The sequence below is a fragment of the Oryza brachyantha genome, chromosome 8 (assembly GCF_000231095.2).
Source record: "Oryza brachyantha chromosome 8, ObraRS2, whole genome shotgun sequence".
NCBI classification, from domain to species: domain Eukaryota; kingdom Viridiplantae; phylum Streptophyta; class Magnoliopsida; order Poales; family Poaceae; genus Oryza; species Oryza brachyantha.
The window spans coordinates 12642385-12659248 of record NC_023170.2 but is presented as its reverse complement, the minus strand read 5'-3'; the positions used below and the strand labels follow the sequence as shown (position 1 = coordinate 12659248).

The 16864-nt window shown below is 41.7% G+C and overlaps 2 protein-coding genes across 3 annotated transcripts; one reads left to right on the top strand and one right to left on the bottom strand.

Annotated features, from left to right (window-relative positions):
* On the bottom strand, positions 1–4018 carry LOC102712000 (protein FLX-like 3). The gene is made up of 4 exons (XM_006659357.3): positions 3871–4018; positions 1098–1626; positions 752–885; positions 1–666 (listed from the first exon to the last, which is right to left on the bottom strand). The coding sequence occupies exons 2-4, from the start codon at positions 1616–1618 to the stop codon at positions 515–517; spliced, it is 807 nt and encodes a 268-aa protein (XP_006659420.1). The 5' UTR covers positions 1619–1626; positions 3871–4018; the 3' UTR covers positions 1–514.
* Positions 4019–9503: 5485 nt separating this feature from the next.
* Positions 9504–15845, top strand: LOC102711722. 2 transcript variants are annotated; one of them, XM_006659356.2, is made up of 5 exons: positions 9504–9999; positions 10754–10818; positions 10995–11327; positions 11421–14041; positions 14156–15845. In XM_006659356.2, exons 1-5 carry the CDS (start codon positions 9978–9980, stop codon positions 15462–15464), a joined length of 4350 nt encoding a protein of 1449 aa, XP_006659419.1. In that variant the 5' UTR covers positions 9504–9977; the 3' UTR covers positions 15465–15845. The 2 variants fall into 2 exon arrangements, with proteins under 2 accessions (XP_006659419.1, XP_015695948.1); XM_015840462.1 differs by lacking the exon at positions 10754–10818.
* The last annotated feature ends 1019 nt before the right edge of the window (positions 15846–16864 follow it).

Genomic DNA, 16864 nt, shown 5'->3' with positions numbered 1-16864 from the left:
TCTGCACTGCCTGTTGCTAGTAGATATCCATTTACAAAATCAATTACCTGGAGTGCAGAATATATAAACATCAGCTCAGCTCAGGAAACACAGCTCATGATATTGCACATTACAGATACCAAGTATTCGCTCTTGCAATTTGGAAGAGACAACTCGTGAGTAACACTCAGCCCCGCTGATTTCCCTTCGTTACATTCACATGCAAACTTGCATTTTGTAGAGCTTAAGATTCACCAATTTTCCTGTTCATTGTAATGAATTTCCTCTTACAGGAAACATCTGTTACATTTTCCGGATGGAACGAAAGGTACCAAGGCAATCATAGATGGTACTATATTGCTATGTAACGCAAGTGCTAAACTAACAACACTCGAAATGCATCCCAAAAGATCACTTACTGTGCAACATAAGTTTTACGACAGAGGGAACAGCTTTGTCAAGATCGGTATCAACCATCAAGCGATATTGTGAAGATCAAACACTGCCCGGGGAAGAACGATGATCAGAAAACCAGTTAGATGTGTGGATAACCATGTGGGTCATGTGGTGTCCAAGGTCCAGTGCCATAGCGGCTGCCTATGGAAGGATAGCTACCATCATAGACGCCTTGCAGACCCATCCCTGGAGTCGCCATTGGTGGTCCATAAGCTCCATGGCCGCTGAAACCTAAAATCAAACATGTTATGTTGTTAGGTGTTAGCTGCCATTTATTTCTAAAACTTTCAGTAAATGTGAAAGAAAAGAAACCTACTGGGAGCCTTTCTCTTCTCAATCTCGGCCCTCAGCTTCTCAGCCTCCTGAGCCATAGCAACAAGATCCTTCTCCATTGCCTGCACCTGTGCTGTCAGCTCCGGCCTTGCCTTTTTCTCGTACTCAAGGGCTCCCCTACAATTGATATTACTAATCAGCTTGCTCTAACATCTGAAGATAAGAGAGAAAGACACTCGAGAAATGCCCCTTTTATTGAGAATTGAAACTGCCAGAAAGGATCCAATATACCCCTCTGAGTGGCAACTTAGAACCGATACTTGATCCATCAAGAAAAGCAACAAGTAGCAATTATTTTACACGAAATAAGATGCAGAATAGTTCAGTACCTCATTCGGATTAGTTCCTGCCGAAGACCATCACGTTCAGCTATCATGACAGGTATTTTCTGATTTTCAGAATTTTGATGCTCAAGCTCTTTTAATAACCCCTGCACCTTTGCAGTCATCTCTTGCCTTATTGACTGTAATTTCCCAGCTTCAGACCGTAGCTGTAAGGCATCTTGCCTAAGGGGTTCTAAGGAACGTAGCTCAGCTTCCAACTTCAGATTCCTTTGAGTCAGCTCCCTTGACTCAAGTTCTTTCTCTGCACGAAGCTTGGGTATAGCTTGACTTGCAGCATCAAGATCTCCCTTCAGACGAGGCATTGCTTGCCTGAGACCAACAATTTCATCAGCTAGGCGCTGATTGTCATCACGGATTCTGCGTGTATCAGCACGACGGCTAGACAGCTGCTCCTCCAAGCGACGTGGAGAGATGGGCCTTGGTCGAGCAAGTGGTGGAGGAGGGCCATCACGAAACCCTCGAGGTTCATCATAGTATTCGCGAGGTATGCGGTGTCTTCCTGCCATTTATAGGCCTAATCAAGAATGCCACACATAAGAACATGAAAAGGAACCTCTTTTGAAATGCGCACAGAACAACAAAAAAAAGGGGATGTAGTGCGAATTAAGGCAAATCTCACAGAAAAGCGAACAAGGCTTGTGTATATTTTCAGATAAAAAAGGTTTTCCCACTTGTTATTTGCCTATTTCCACTCTTTAGCCTTCACAACTTCCTCTTGTAAGAAATAATTATGGATGGAGGAGAAATGTTATGTAATACATAATTTACATTCATATGTACCATAGCCGTTTTCTCGTAATAAATGCTAACATAGGAAACTTCATAAAGTTTTTTTTCTGTTAACAATGCCATTGCTTTCAGTAGTTCCATGTGAAGCTTCAATCTGCAGGACAGGTTCTATACACATATTCACAGGCTTAAGATAAGTCACTGAAAATAAGTTCTTTAGCCATTAGATGAGTTTGAATATATTAACAAGGCCTTTTATCAGGGTATTTGTATTTGAACTTTTCAGCAATGTTATATTGAGAATAATGATAGAAAGAAGAGGCAAGACAATGTTTACCTGCTCGCACAAATTTAGGGTGATCTAGAAAACAAAGAACAGATGGGAATAATGGGTAAAAAGCACAGGCAATACCACAATAACAAACATTCAGTCCAGAATGCCAAAAGGGGCATGTCCTCTGGGGCCAGTCAAAACCATACAAACAGGACTTCACTGACTATGAGTTCATTGAGATGTGTAACTGCTAAAACTAATTAACAATATTTGAATGTGAGCTGTTTGGTTTACATTTGATTAAAAAGAAACTCAAAGCAGAGAAAACAAGTATTTCTCATGGAAGAAGCATACGAGTGACTTTGTTAAACAAAAAAAAAACAGCTTGATCCTCCTCAGGGTTGACAAATGAAAAGCAACCAATGTGGTCAAAGGATCTCAATATATTGTCCTGTTATCCAGTAGAATAAAGCACGAAAAATATTGCATATTGCATGCTCTAGTTCTGTGTAAATGTTAAAAAAAAACCCAGCAAAAAAGCTCACAGCCATGCAATCATACCATGTCATTATTTTCACTACAATGTGTTTATTCTACTGAAACTGTGGGATGGTTGGCATATACCAGCTGTAATATGTCACAAAGGAAGAGGGTAAAAAAGAGAAAGAATGCACAATAAGACCATCTGGCTAGTTAATTAGGAACTCTGTAACTATGATTCTATTAACCTAACCAGAGGACCAGGCCATGATAACTAAAAGGATCTGACCGCCTAGTGCTCTAGCATGCAACAAAACAAATGGCAGTACGGGATATAACAAACAGCAGTACGGGATATAAGACCACGGCATAAAGAAGTTAAAACATGAGTTACATAACATGTAACTTCACTTGATAAATGTGCAACACAGGAACAAAGAAAATTCCAACAAGAGGTGGTATTGAGAGAGAGAGAGAGAGAGAGGCTTTTAGGATTAACATGGTGCCTATACAACTGAAACATTATGCAGTGTGCAGAGAATCAGCTATTTTTTTCGCCGAGCCAGAGAATCAGTTATTAATGGAATAAAGTAACAATTCTTATTGCGTAATGCTAGAGTTACAACAGTAGCACAGCAGTAGTCAGTCCGTATACTTTGAAAATGCGAGAAAAAGGAAGAATCTCCGATGCACACAAGTCGTGTGGGTTATGATGGATACACTTCATAATTGTGCCCCCTTTCTTTTATGGAAGATTTATGTCTACCAAAAACCATGTATCTTTACATTCAACAGAAAGCATTCGCAGAAATTGCTGCACTGATGAGCCGCATCGGCTTGTGAAGGGACAAGAAGCTATATCGACATAAGAGCTAAGCAAGTAACTTCAAAGGTAGGCACACAATCACAGACCCAATAGGTTATAATAGAGCCCGGCCAAGAAAAACTGTACTGGCAACTTGGCATGATCCAAGACGCTAAATCGTAAACATGGTATAGGGCGATTCCCCACCCACCCCCTAAATCACTAGTGCTGCAGCAAAATCACATCACATGCAACTAATGGATCCTACAAGACTACGATGTAACTATGTGTTCGCTATCGACGTCAGCAGCATCACTACTCTCCCCCCTAATTCCATTCGCGATGAACCGGGAAGGCGGGTTAGTTAGGTTAAGCGCAGCGAGAGACTAGCCAGTTGTCAAGCCGCGATGGGTCTCAAATCCACGCAGGAGGGGGGAGAGCGCCACCGCAGAGCAGAGAAGAAGGAATACCTCGGGGTTCGATTCGATTCAAACGGAGATGGGGGTGGGTGATGGATGCCGCGCTGCGTGCGCCGCGCCCTCCTCCTTGGCTCGCCGGCCGTGCGCGCGAGAAGGGCGCGAGGTGGGAGGGGGTTGGGGTGGGGTGGGAGTCTCAGGGCGGCGCGTGCCTCCGTCGCCCCCTCCACGCTGCCTCGCCCCGCGGGTGCCAATGATAAATATGATAAGTTAACCGTCCTCTATTCAATGAAGATTATAAATTAAGCTCTAATAGAACGGTTATTCTATTATTTATTTTTAGATGTCATCTATATTAGGAGAGAACCTTCATATTTAGATGATCTCTCTATCCTCCAAAAAGATATAGATAATGTCATATATGAATGATCTAGTGAAGTACATAAAGATATAAAGGATAAATCTAGTTTAAATGATCATGCAAATAAAGATATGGATGACCAAATTTATATGAGCTGTTGAGAATGCTCTTAGTATCATATGGTATCATGGCCTCATTTGTTTGCCCCAGGTAAGATATCTTACCCCTCGTTTTTCGCGCGCACGCTTCCCAAACTGCTAAACAGTGTATTTTTTTAAAAATTTGCTAAGGATAAGTTACCTTACCCTCACCAGCCGAACACGGCCCATAGGTTATTATGTAGCATTGATACCAGTTGGTAGATTATAGCTGGTTTCATCTGCTTCATAACTTGTTCCGTCAAGATAAAAACCCATTATCTAATCAGCATGTTATCTTTTTTTTCATATATATGCAGCGAAATAATATGAATTTTTTGTGATTTTATAGTTAAAAAAATGTCAAAAATAGTGCTCACATCCAAATGAATACTCTTATAAGTGTGCATACCTTGAAGGAGTTGGGATGTGAAAATTAGAGCTTACCCTTATTAAACCTAGTGGATTGAAGGTTGTATTTGACCATTTTTGTTTTCTTAATTCGGTTTTTTGATTACCCAATGAAATTAATTGAATTGACCGAACAAAATTTGATTTTCACTGGATATGACCAAATTGATGATCAAATTTCTCGGTCTTGATTTTTCGAGTTCGGTCGTTCGGTTGGGGTTTTTCTGCCCACATCTAGTTGAGGCAATGTAAAAAGGCTAAAAGGGAGAGAGAGGGAACAGAAAAGTGGTAGGAGCATGTTCATTTTGGAGATTGGTTTTGTAGGCACAACCCAAACTTTAATCATACGCCTCTCCGTCAAAATATAAATGTTTTTATTTTGTTTAGTAGTAAATACTAAGATTTTGTTAAAAGAATCTACTTTAGTTACTTCAGTGCTTAAAGGTTTAAATTTTGGATTGCTTATATTTCCTTTCTAATCACCCAATTGATTTTAGAGTTATTGGAATAAAAAAATGAAAATCAATGCATGGATGATTATATTATGATGCAAAATTTAAATCCTATAAATGCTTGGAATGGAGGCAGTGTCGAAGAGAAGGAACAACCATAGCTTGAAATAGAACTTAGGCCTCACTCGTTTCCGCTCTTCTTAACCCCAGATTTCCTTGATTTTGACGTGCACGCATCCCGAACTGTTAAACGGTGTATTTTTTGTGAATATTTTCTATAGGAAAGTTGATTTTGAAATTCAGATTAATATATTTTTCTATTTTTTTATAGTTAATAATTAATTAATCATATACTAATTTATTACCACGTTTTCTATGCCGGTTAACAACCAAGCTGCCGAAAGCAGCCTTAATCACCTACCAAGATTTAGCAACAAACTAGACAGTGTCGAAGAGAAGGAACTACCATAGTTTGAAATAGAACTTAATCACCTACCAAGATTTAGCAACAAACCAACCAACCACACTTTACATAAATATCGTGTTGTTAAATCTAGTCACTATCATCATTTTGGTAAGGTTTGAATCGGCAATGATTCAAACAGGTCATACGCTTTCATGGGTTGAAACTTGAAACACGAAGCAAAGTATCTCTTTTTTTAGTAGAACTTTATTGTTGAAAGGTTCAAGTATTTTTACTATCGTTGGGAAATGCTCGAATTATAGTTTTTTATAGGCTGGGCCCAACAATTTTAAGTTTTTATATAGGGTTAATTTGATCCGTGGCATCGCAACTTTGTGTATTTAGATAAATGTATTTATAATTTATCTATTTATAGCCATGCCACTTAAATTTTACAAAATTCGGACAATGCCATCACCGTCACGTTTTCCATCTTCTTCACCATTCACACGTGGCACCCACCCGTTAGATCTATCTTCTTCCTTTCATCCTTCTCCCGTTGCCTTGTCTTTGCTTGTCGACCTTGCTGCTCTTGAATTGCTTGAAGGTGGCGCTGGCGGTGGCCATGGGCTCCCTGAGTCGGTGGAGGCAGTGAGCTGCACCGGGCGAAGCGCTGAATTGCATCGGGCTCAACGGCTCACAGGCATAAGTCTTGTCGTGAAATACTAACCAGTCAAGACAAGGGGAAAAACTCGGACTATTTTTCCAGCATGACGTCATGGACAAATACTTCCAGGTGCTGCGGCCGGAACACGGTGGCATGCGGCAACGTTGTCGTGTCGCGGAGCTAGGACCCCTCGGCCGATGAGCTGTAGAGCTTGAAGATCCGATGGATCTGCTCCACCTTTGTCCGGCCGTTTAAGACCAGCTGCTGCGCGCACATCTCGGCAAACAAACACCCGACGCTTGACAGGTCGACGGTAGCCTCGTACGCCATGGACCCCAGCAGCAGCTCCGGCGGCCTATACCACAGTGACCACCCTGCTCGTCATCAGTGTTGCTGGGATGGGAAAATGAAGAAGATGAATCTTACAAATGGGTCCCACGTGTAGATGGAAAGAAGATAGAAAAACTAACAGCGATGACATGGTTTTAATTTTATAAAATTTGAATGGCGCAACTATAAATAGACTAATTGTAATGACATTTATCTAAATATGCAAAGTTACGATGGCACAGATCAAATTAACCTTTTTATATATGAACCTGACTTGGGCAAAAGATTAGAAATTTAAAGCCTACCTAAAAACTTGACATAGTTAAGTTTTATGAATCGCAAAAATCAATTACAAGCTCAAGAAAGTTGGAAGGCAATTGTGGGCGACGATGATGCAGGGAGGATCTGGTTGTTGTCAACAATGGTGAAGAAATGGCTCTATGGCCAGGGGTAACACATGTGTCGAGCCCATGGTGTTAGCGTGCAATAAGTAGATCCGAAAATGAAAAAATATGTAAGTAAGTTGTGACTTATAGTGGAAAGAGTTGAAAGATTGGAGTTGGAAAGTGGACGGGTAAACAGAAAAAAATACGATGACTCAGAGAAGTTCCCTAGGTTATGGTGGCTAATTAGGCTATTGGATCATTGGGACTTTAATGACACTAATGAGAAATACATGCTATTTATTGGATTAGATTGGATTTTACACATTTGTAAATCTAAATCCTAGATCCAATGTATTATGTTAGCGCTAACATGATTTATTGGCCTAATTGTGGTCCAAGTACAAAGCTTAATTTAAGAAACAACCATACATGTCGTCCAATAGAGATCCTACTACCGTGTTTGAAGACATAATGTCTAGATAGTATTGAGGTACACACAAAACTATAGCAACAAGAATGACATAAATTTTCACACGGGTTCGAGCCCCTATCAGGTAGGGTAATAGTCATACTCCTATCGGTCGTAGCTGGTTTTACCATTTTATCAATCTTACATCAGTATAGAGCACCTGCTTCATTTGTGTTCCCAACTAGTCCTTATTTTGACTAGTCATGATAGATGGTGTGAACATGGTCTCAACAACTATATCGGATAATCAGTCTGATTGCTTTTGCGAGATATTGTTCGATTTTATAGAGATGATACATGGTATTATCAAAATTCGAAATAGCTAACTTAATTATCATGACATATGACTTAAGCATAGCCCTACTCCTATCATTTGTGGTTGATTTTACCATTATACAATTTCACATTAGGACAACATACAAGAAGGGAATCCTAATCTAATTTACAACTAGGCATGTTCAAGCCTGAGCCCGACTGGACCATGCAACATGCCGAGGTCGAGCCTAGATACTAAGGCATGAGAAAGCCCGAGGTCGGGTTGAGCCCATGCTTAGTTTTTTTTTCTTGAATTGTCGAGCTTAGTCCGAGTTTTTTTCCCAGGATTTTGAACAAGCCTATCTGCAACTATATTGACATGGTAATATGGGAGTGGTTTCGGTGACTAGGCATTGTCAAGCTTCTTAAATGTTGTTTCGATGTGATTTGTATTGTATTGTCTTCTAATTGCCCCTTAGGGTCTATTGAGTTGGATTGATCTCTAGTTGCCCTCGGGTTATATTGACTTGCTTCTTCCATTGAGAATCTTGTATTTATACCCATGGTTGCCCTTGTTCAGGTAGAACTATGGAGATATGTATAGATTCTATACATAGTCTTGGTAGAAATCGAGCAAGATTAAAGTAGTTAGGCAAAATGACTAGGTAAGTAGAATTATACTCAAATTGAACTACCGGTGCATTCTTATCTAAGTATAATTTCCTTCATCTACCATATAGGATTAGATATGTGATACTCTTACCCTTACCGATATAAATGCACATCTATGAGGTATCTTATATTTGTAACATTGACTAATTTTAAAAGTGCATCTAGCCCCTAATAATGTTTTGGATGATTAATAACATACTATTAAAGCCCTTGTGAGTTAAGGAAGTTGTGATGCAGAGAAACATGCCTGAAGTTTAAGGTCATTTGTAGGATCAAATGATTAAACACCTTAAAGATTTAAATTGATGGGGAAGGAAGCCTTTTTATGTTTGAATTTGAGTCCAATAGCTATACGTTCCAATAGCTTATTTTTAGTTGTGCATCTCAAGTTTCAACGGAGGTTATTAAAAATTAAAGCATTCTAATCTCCGTCTCCAAGTCAAACTAAAAGAAAGATGAAACTAACAATCTCATGGATGGTCAATTTGATACGATCGGACAACTCAAATCCATAATTTCTCAAACAATATATTCTTCTGTCCCAAAATAAATAATCACTTTGGCCAATTTCAGACAAATGAGTACTCAAATTAAACGGTATCCATGATAAAAATATGTATAATAGTTATACATACCCACAAAATTTTGATCAAAACGGTCGTGGAATGCCGAGCACCGAAGTATTAGAAGGAAGACCTTATTTAGTTCCAAAAAGTTTATCTAAAAACATCACATCAAATCTTTGGACATCTAAATAAAGTATTAAATATAGATAAAAAAACTAATTGCACAGTTATATAAGAAATCACGAGACGAATTTTTTAAGACTAATTAGTGCATAATTAACCATAAGTGCTATAGTAACCAATATATGCTAATGATGGATTAATTAGACTGAAAAAATTTATCTCGTAGTTTCCATGCAAAATCTAAAATTTGTTTTATAATTAGACTACGTTTAATACTTTAAATATATATTAAAAATTTGATGTAACGTTTTAAAATTTTTTTTTACAAACTAAACGACCCGAAAATCAAGGCCAAAGCCCATCGTTTGGTAATCCCGTCCATCGACGAAGCCTGGGATCCCCGTCCCTATATAGCTCGCACACCCACCACCATCTCATCTCGAGAGAAAGGAAAAAAAAATAATACCATAGTATAATAAGTAATCGCGAGCGCACCCTAAAAATCACGGGAAAATATGGTCTTGGTCTTCTTCTCCCCCCAGCCTCCTCCGCAGGCGGCGAAGTAGCACAAGGAAAAGGTCCAATACAAAAAAAAATCCGCGGCGGCGGCGGCGGACGGACGGACGGAGCCAGCAGCTGCGGGGGAAGGCGGCGCCGATCGGTCAGTCGAAAAGCAGCAGCGGCCGCGTGGGGATTTTTTTTTTCTTCTTCTTCGCGACGCAGCGCAGCGCAGCGCACGCAAGGAATCCGTGGAGGGAAGGGAAGGGGAAGGGGGGAAGGGGGGAAGGCAGCGGATGGAGCGGCGCGGTTCGGACTAAAAAGCTGGGTCGCCTGGACGAGGGCGGGCGGCGGCGCGCGGAGGAGGAGGGGGAAGAGGGAGGGAGAGATTTGCCGAAGACGACGACGCGGCGGCGGCGGCCCTGGGTTTGATGCGGAAGGCCGGAGCAAAAGGTATACGCAACCCTAGCTCTTAGAAATCTGACTAGTCTCTCTCGCCGCCGTCGGGGCGGAGGTTTTTTTTTTTGATCGGCGGGGTCTGGTTCCGCCGCCGCGGGAGATCACCGTGTGGCGCTGGGATGGAGTACAGGTTCTCGCCGGCCGGATGTCAGATCTGCCTTGTCTGAGGGATTTGGACTTGTGGCTACGGAGTTTTTGTCTTGGGGTCAAATCAGCCAGGCTATTCTCTGCGTGCTCTGGATGCTGGTGCTCGCGAGGGATTCGTCCAGCTCCCAGATCTGTCTGCTCTCATGGGGATCAATTTTCTAGGAAGAAGTGGTGTTCTCTTTTGGCGTGGATGCTGATGTCCGAGGGAAGAGGGCAGTTGACTAGGACTTGCGAAGGAGCTGGTTCTTCCGTGCTGTTCAGTCCTGGACGTAAAAGCCTTACTCTCGGTTTAGCTTCTGGTGTTCCATTACTGGTGCTCCATATGCTGTGCTGCACGGGAAGAATTTGATTGCTTGTGGCCGCGGCGGACCGGAAGTTGAAAGTTTTTCTTAAGTTTTTGCTGTGGAAAGGGCTCAGCTTGATCTCCGACAATTGGTGCGCGGGGTGGCGGTGGTGGCATGGCTGCAGAAGCATCGTTTAGTTTTTCCCTCTTCCTTTCGATCACGCTATGTGGACTGTGATGCTATTGTTCTTCAAGCAGTATCATACGCTTTGGTGGTGTGGTGCTCAACCGGAACCTTCTGTTGTTTTTGTTTTCCAGAGGATTATAAGGGATCTATTGGATCTGAGGGTGCAGTTGATGTCAACCAGGCTCCTGGTTTCATGGTATGCTCATATGTTTGAAGGACACTGGTTTATGCTCTACTTGTATCTCAACTAAATTGAAAGCTTCCATTGTGTTCAGTGTGCTAAGGATCGATATTCTGCCATCTGCCTAATAGTTTTTTTTACTGATACCGTACTGGATATAGATCTTTTTACTAGTTTGGTTCTCATGGCAGATTCGGGTGTGCACCTGTACTGGAAGGCCATCATCACTTAACTCAGGTGTTTCAATGACCTGCAAAGGCTGTGGCGGTGAATCGACAACAGACAGAGGTGGGCCATCGTGTAACAGCAAGTTCAACACCATGGGCTTGGAGCTTCCAAGGCCTATAGATCCTGAGGTGAGATGGAAGACTATAAACAGAAGGCAAAGAGCTGCAAGGAGAGCAAGGACCTCTTTCTCTGGACAAGACAAAATGAAGGATGAAATAATGTCTTTCTATGCATGCAGCAATGCTACTAATCAACAATTGGCACAAGATGATGCTCCTGTTTCTGAGTCCGAGAAGGTTCTTATTTCCCCCCTTTAGGAGTACAATAAGTAAGCGTCAATAAAATTCTTGAATGCAAATTTTATGAACTATTTAATGACATTTTTGCAGTTTGGGGTATCTATTCTTGGTCGGCGCTTTAGTGACCCTATGGAAAGTGTTCCAATAAAAAAGAGAAGATTTCTTATGGATTGTTCTCCATCACCTCCACCCACTCCATTGCTAGTGGATCCATATGAAAAACTGCTGAGTAGATCCTCTGGAGGTATCTCGTCACGCGGAAAGCATCACAAGGTTAAAGCACCTGCACTTGATTACATAGAGGAAACGAGAGGGCCTTTTGGCGCAGATGATTTTTCTGGCATATCAATACTTGCTGCTGCTGCTTGCACAAGTGAGTTGGATGATTACACATTGGATGCCGAATGCTCGAAGTCGGCACACTGTGTTGAAGAAAGAAAACCAGAACATATCGCTGGTAGTTCTGAGTTGAATGTCCTAAGTGAAATCAAGGAGGAGATGCTAAATACTCTGGATGCTTCAAATTGCAAATCAAACCAGCCACTGGAGTCATCTGAATCTGCTCCTGATATGAAGCCTGTGTTTTCCCCTACATTGAACAGTGAAAATATCGTTGAATCTTCACATGCTGAGAAGGATTGTTCTGTGCCTTATTCCGCATTGGGCAGTGCAAACAAAGCAGATGATTTTTCATCTGCTTCTGTCACAAAGTCTTCAGGTGTTACCATATCAATAAACGCAAGTCATCCAGACAAATCTGTAGGTTGCTTGCAGGATATAGTCATGGAAACTAAGCATTCCAATGGCACCCGTGACTCTAGGTTGCATTGGGATCTTAATGTTGCAATGGAGGCATGGGACACTAACTGTGGTGGTGACGATGATCATGATACGGTTGGTCCTGAGCCTGTAGCTTCTGCTATAAGCAGTTGTAGTGACGCTGAAAATGTGACGAATAAGCTGCAGGCATGTCAAGCTCCTTTTGACTCAACAATTGCTGGCAACATTCCTGATCTTTCAGAGGACAAAACTCCTGCGATTGATGAACCAAGCGATGCTTGTACAAAGGGTGAAAGTGATTTTGCTGGTGATAGTTCATCTCAACCTTTGTGCAGTCTGTCGCCGCAAAATGTGCAGATTTTAGAATCGAGACTGCTAGAATGCAATGATTCATCTGCAGGAACAAAGGATTTGCCTGATCACAATGATATAGGCAAAGTAGAATCACATCTAGGATCTGATCCTGATTGCAGTTCTTTGGCTCCTATGACCGGGTGTTTTGCTTTGACTGCAAATGAGGAGAAACTTGATGTTTCACATGCCTCAGCCCTTGGTTGTGTAGGTCCGTCCCAGATGGCTTCTACAGATGGTTCTGTTGGGATTAATTCAATTCAAATGAGTGAACTGGGCTCCAGAGTGAAGCCTTTCACAAGCACGTTAGTTTCTGAGGAAAGCACAAACCTTGCAACAGTAACTGTTTTCAATAAAAGTTCTACTGGTCTTGGCTGGAGCAATGATAAACTTGGGCAAGCTTCTCAACAAAGCATATCTGAATTTAAGAACCAAGATCTTTTGGATGTTGATTCTGGAACTAGTAAAATTGATCAGTCAGCTCATGACAAGGTTGAACATGGCACCGATGGCACTGATGTATTGAGCATCTCTAAGACAGCTGCAGATGTAGATGATGATTTGGACCTCTCTGATACTCATATGAATGATAACCCAGGTTCTTCTGATCGTGGGATGTCCCACACTCATGAAAAAGAGGGTGCTGATGCACCTATTAGTCATAATCTCACTTGTACTGACAGTAGCAATGCATTAACATGTCATACTACAGATGATGCCCATGAAGCTCCCCTTATCAATTCAGAATGCATCAAACCAGTTACTGACATTGACAGCATTGCGGATTCACAATCTGCAGAACAAAACTACATTGGGAAGGTTCTATCGAATAATTTTACGGAGCATTGTCATGAAGCAGAGGCTCCTCAGATTATTAAAGATCTTGCTGGGACTGGAAATATTGGTGCTGAAGAGGATGATTCTCAATATGAGGACGGGGAACTTAGGGAATCTGGCGGGTATTGGGGAGATGATGCTTATGAAGAAGTTAAACATGTCAATTACCAGGTGTTAGATTGCAAGAGTGATGCCCCAGGCATTTCTCCTTTACCTCCTGGCTCCATGAATACGGGTAACCTAGTGGTTGACGTCAATGGAACACATTCCAGGAATAAAGATGGTGATGTTTCACCAGCTGCATTGAAGCGTTCATGGTCAACTAACTGCATAGATGATGGATCTGGAATGATGTGCACTGGAAATGCTGGTGAGAAGGCTCTCAATGTTCACTTGAGAGTGAATGGTGACTCGAGAATATATGAGATGAACTCAGGCCATGTAATAACTGGATCTGCTGCAACAGCTAACCAGTCTGAGAGGGTCAATGATGGTTTAGGGGATGATATTTCAAGTCTGAGGATGAAGCCCACGGGATGGGATATGTTACCTGAAGATCAGAGGCATTCTCAACATGATTCAAGGGACACAGTTGATTCATCTAACCGATGTGTTTTGAGCACATCAGATACAGCTGCTGCTGGTGAATCATTGCGGCATATGGAGTTATCAAATGGAGATATGCAACCACGAGAAGAACGACCAAGATCATTTGACAGAACCCACAGAAATGAATTATGCAGGTAAGTCACTAGTGAACCTTTTTTAGCTGTCATCTTGCAAGTAATTTGACCCTGATGATCCAGTGTCATGGCCCTAGTCACTAATCTTATGATCCCTTTTCTTCTTTCGTCCAGATCTGATGATGGTTATGGCTCAGCTTCAAAGGCTGAAAGAACCGTTGATGTTAGATCACAAGAAAGAGGTGCAGCATCACGACATGTTCAAGGTAACAGCCGGGTGGAACAATGGGTGGAAAATTCAAACAGTTCTCGTCCTACCCGGCGCAAATCACCTGATTATTATAATTATGGCCTGCCTGGTCCAAGGAATGCTGCAGAAGCTGCTGTTGCAAAGATGCAGAGCAATGGTTTTGTAGTTGCACCTGATGGCACTTTGGTAAAGGCAGTTGATACCGCAAATGCTAGTAAAATGGCTAGGAGGGTGAGAAACAACACTTTAAGTAGCTCATACCGCCCTTTATCTGGACGGGGTTCTCCAATTGACAGAGATGGAGGTAGTGGCGTATCCAGAGGTCCTGCACATGCTAGGGAAGCATCCCCAGAAAGACGCTTTGGTACCATTGGTAATCGATCTGTTCGATATGGTCCTGATATGGATAAAGATCATGCTAATTTAAATATGAGTTCAGCTCATTGCTCACTGGCCAATAGACAAAGGAGGTTCCCACCTCATAGAGCCTCACTTAACCTTTCACGTGCTCACAGCCGATCCCCTTCTGGTTCAAGGTCTCGATCTCCACATGCTTGGACATCACCTAGGAACAGAAGGGAAGTTATGGTGAATGGCAGTTCAAGTTTATGGAGGCATAGCAGAAGTAGATCTCCGCCTAATTACATGACTGAAGTTAGAATGGGAAGAATGGCTTCACCTTCTAGACAACCTGGATTTGGTGATCGAGTTATGCGTTATAGCCCTTCATCAAGAGATCATACTTACTCTCAACACAGTTCTACATGGGCTGGTGGGAGGAACTGCTCAACTGTTGATATTCCTGATCATAAAAAGCGATATTCGAGGAGAAGCCCACCCCTGAGAACCACCTCAAGAAATGACAGGTTTGATGTAGACTCCAGCGGACGGCCAAGGTCTGGAGAGTTGTATCGCCCAACACAGGGAAGACTTCCTTATGGCTTTGAAAGGGGGAGGGGAAATAGGCATGATGGGAACAGTGATGATCAGAGGGAGTATGCTGATGGATATGAAACTCATTCTGCCAAGCCATATGACAGGAATGGCGCTACAAAGCAGTTCAGAAATCATACAGGAGATAAACTTCATCCACGCATTTCTGCTCCCAGATCGCCAGAACCCCAAAGAAGGGGAAGCCCTCGGAGATTTGAAAGGGGCTTCGAGAGGCAGCTGGGTGTGGATTTGCCTCGTGGAACTAAAGAAGATAACAAAAATCCTTTCAGATATGATTGAATTGGAAAGCAAACCCATGCTGGAAACCTGGGCTCCTATGCTCACTACTATTTGACAAAGGATTACCTTGACAGCGTTGCTTCTTGTTCTGTTTCTGCATCTGTGCGCAAGCCACAGATAAGCTGAAATCATGCACTCAGGAGGGATTTGCAGATTAACGAGGGATTTGATTAACTTTACAATTTTCCTCTTTTCGTTTGTAAATATTTATATCAGTAGTAGATCACAATCACTGGTTTACAGCTTTATAGCTGTTCTTTTTTATTTATTATATTTTCTTTACCCCCTCACTGCACTCTTTTTCAATGGACATTATGCCTGTATGAGGTCCATTTAAACATGATCAATCAATCAATTAATTTTGAACTGAAACTTGTGGATGTCTCTTATATTTCTGCCTTCTATCGGCATTTTATGCCATCCAACCTTTTTTCTAATTGGTTAACTGGTTTGTGCGTCCTGGAGATGGTGCTTACAAAAAAAGCCTGACTCAGCACACAATTCAGTGGAGTGTATCTGGTAGGGCCATTTGAACCTCTGGACTTGAGTAAATGACATCCTTGCGGTAAATGTCTTCTCTATAAATATTTTTCTTCACAAGCTTTACTCTAGCTGGCATTCTTTTTTCAGGACAAAGTTTGGAACAGCGCCCTTGCACATGTGAGGCGTACCAGGTATTGCACTCACACCTTGGTTTAATCCTCTTCCAGTAATTATATCTGGTACTTGCTCCTTACTGGTATTATTGTTGACTTTTCACTGCATATGGCTCTTGACATACTTAAAGGGACATAACCCCTCTTCAAATTTTTTAATAAGAACCACTGTCTGTATTGCTGCTCTTTCTGTGACCCAGCAGTATTACGTATGTGGAGCTGTCAATAGTTTGTCAAGTTTATGTGGTGTCAGATCCCATGTCCTGTTTATGCTGTGTCAGATCCCATGTTCTGTTTTATCTCATTTAATCAAACATGAATACACAGAATAGTTGCTGTTCATCAAGAAATGCTGACATGAATGTAGTGACTTACCTCTTACTTGGATTCACATTACTCTGGTATGATTGCCACTATTTTAGTGAGTGAATTTTAAAGAAAATATCAAAATATGAAATAGTTGTGGAGCATCATATTTTGTGGATCAAAGATATTAAAAATTGTGTTGTGTCTATGCCCTGTTTGGCTGTTTTACACTGTCATGTTTAATTAATGTCTATACGGAAGCCATTGGCACTTGGCAGCCTGCACATTTTATCTGACCTTGCCAGACAGGGGTACATGGATATATTGACTAATCTACTAGTATATACTAGGTTTGTTGGCACCAGTTTGTTGGTGGTGCAGTGCTGTCATTTTCTCGCTTGTGAACTCACCTAGGGTAGTTTCGGCACAGTTGCTGCC

Excerpts from the sequence above, each read along its gene's own strand:
- LOC102711722 (XM_006659356.2), top strand. The coding sequence starts at position 9,978 with ATGCGGAAGGCCGGAGCAAAAG. Across the intron at positions 10,819-10,994 it reads ACCAGGCTCCTGGTTTCATG|ATTCGGGTGTGCACCTGTAC; the intron begins GTATGCTCATAT and ends TTCTCATGGCAG. Across the intron at positions 14,042-14,155 it reads CACAGAAATGAATTATGCAG|ATCTGATGATGGTTATGGCT; the intron begins GTAAGTCACTAG and ends TCTTTCGTCCAG.
- LOC102712000 (XM_006659357.3), bottom strand. The coding sequence starts at position 1,618 with ATGGCAGGAAGACACCGCATACCTCGCGAATACTATGATGAACCTCGA. Across the intron at positions 886-1,097 it reads CAGGAACTAATCCGAATGAG|GGGAGCCCTTGAGTACGAGA; the intron begins GTACTGAACTAT and ends TATCAATTGTAG. Across the intron at positions 667-751 it reads TGAGAAGAGAAAGGCTCCCA|GTTTCAGCGGCCATGGAGCT; the intron begins GTAGGTTTCTTT and ends GTTTGATTTTAG.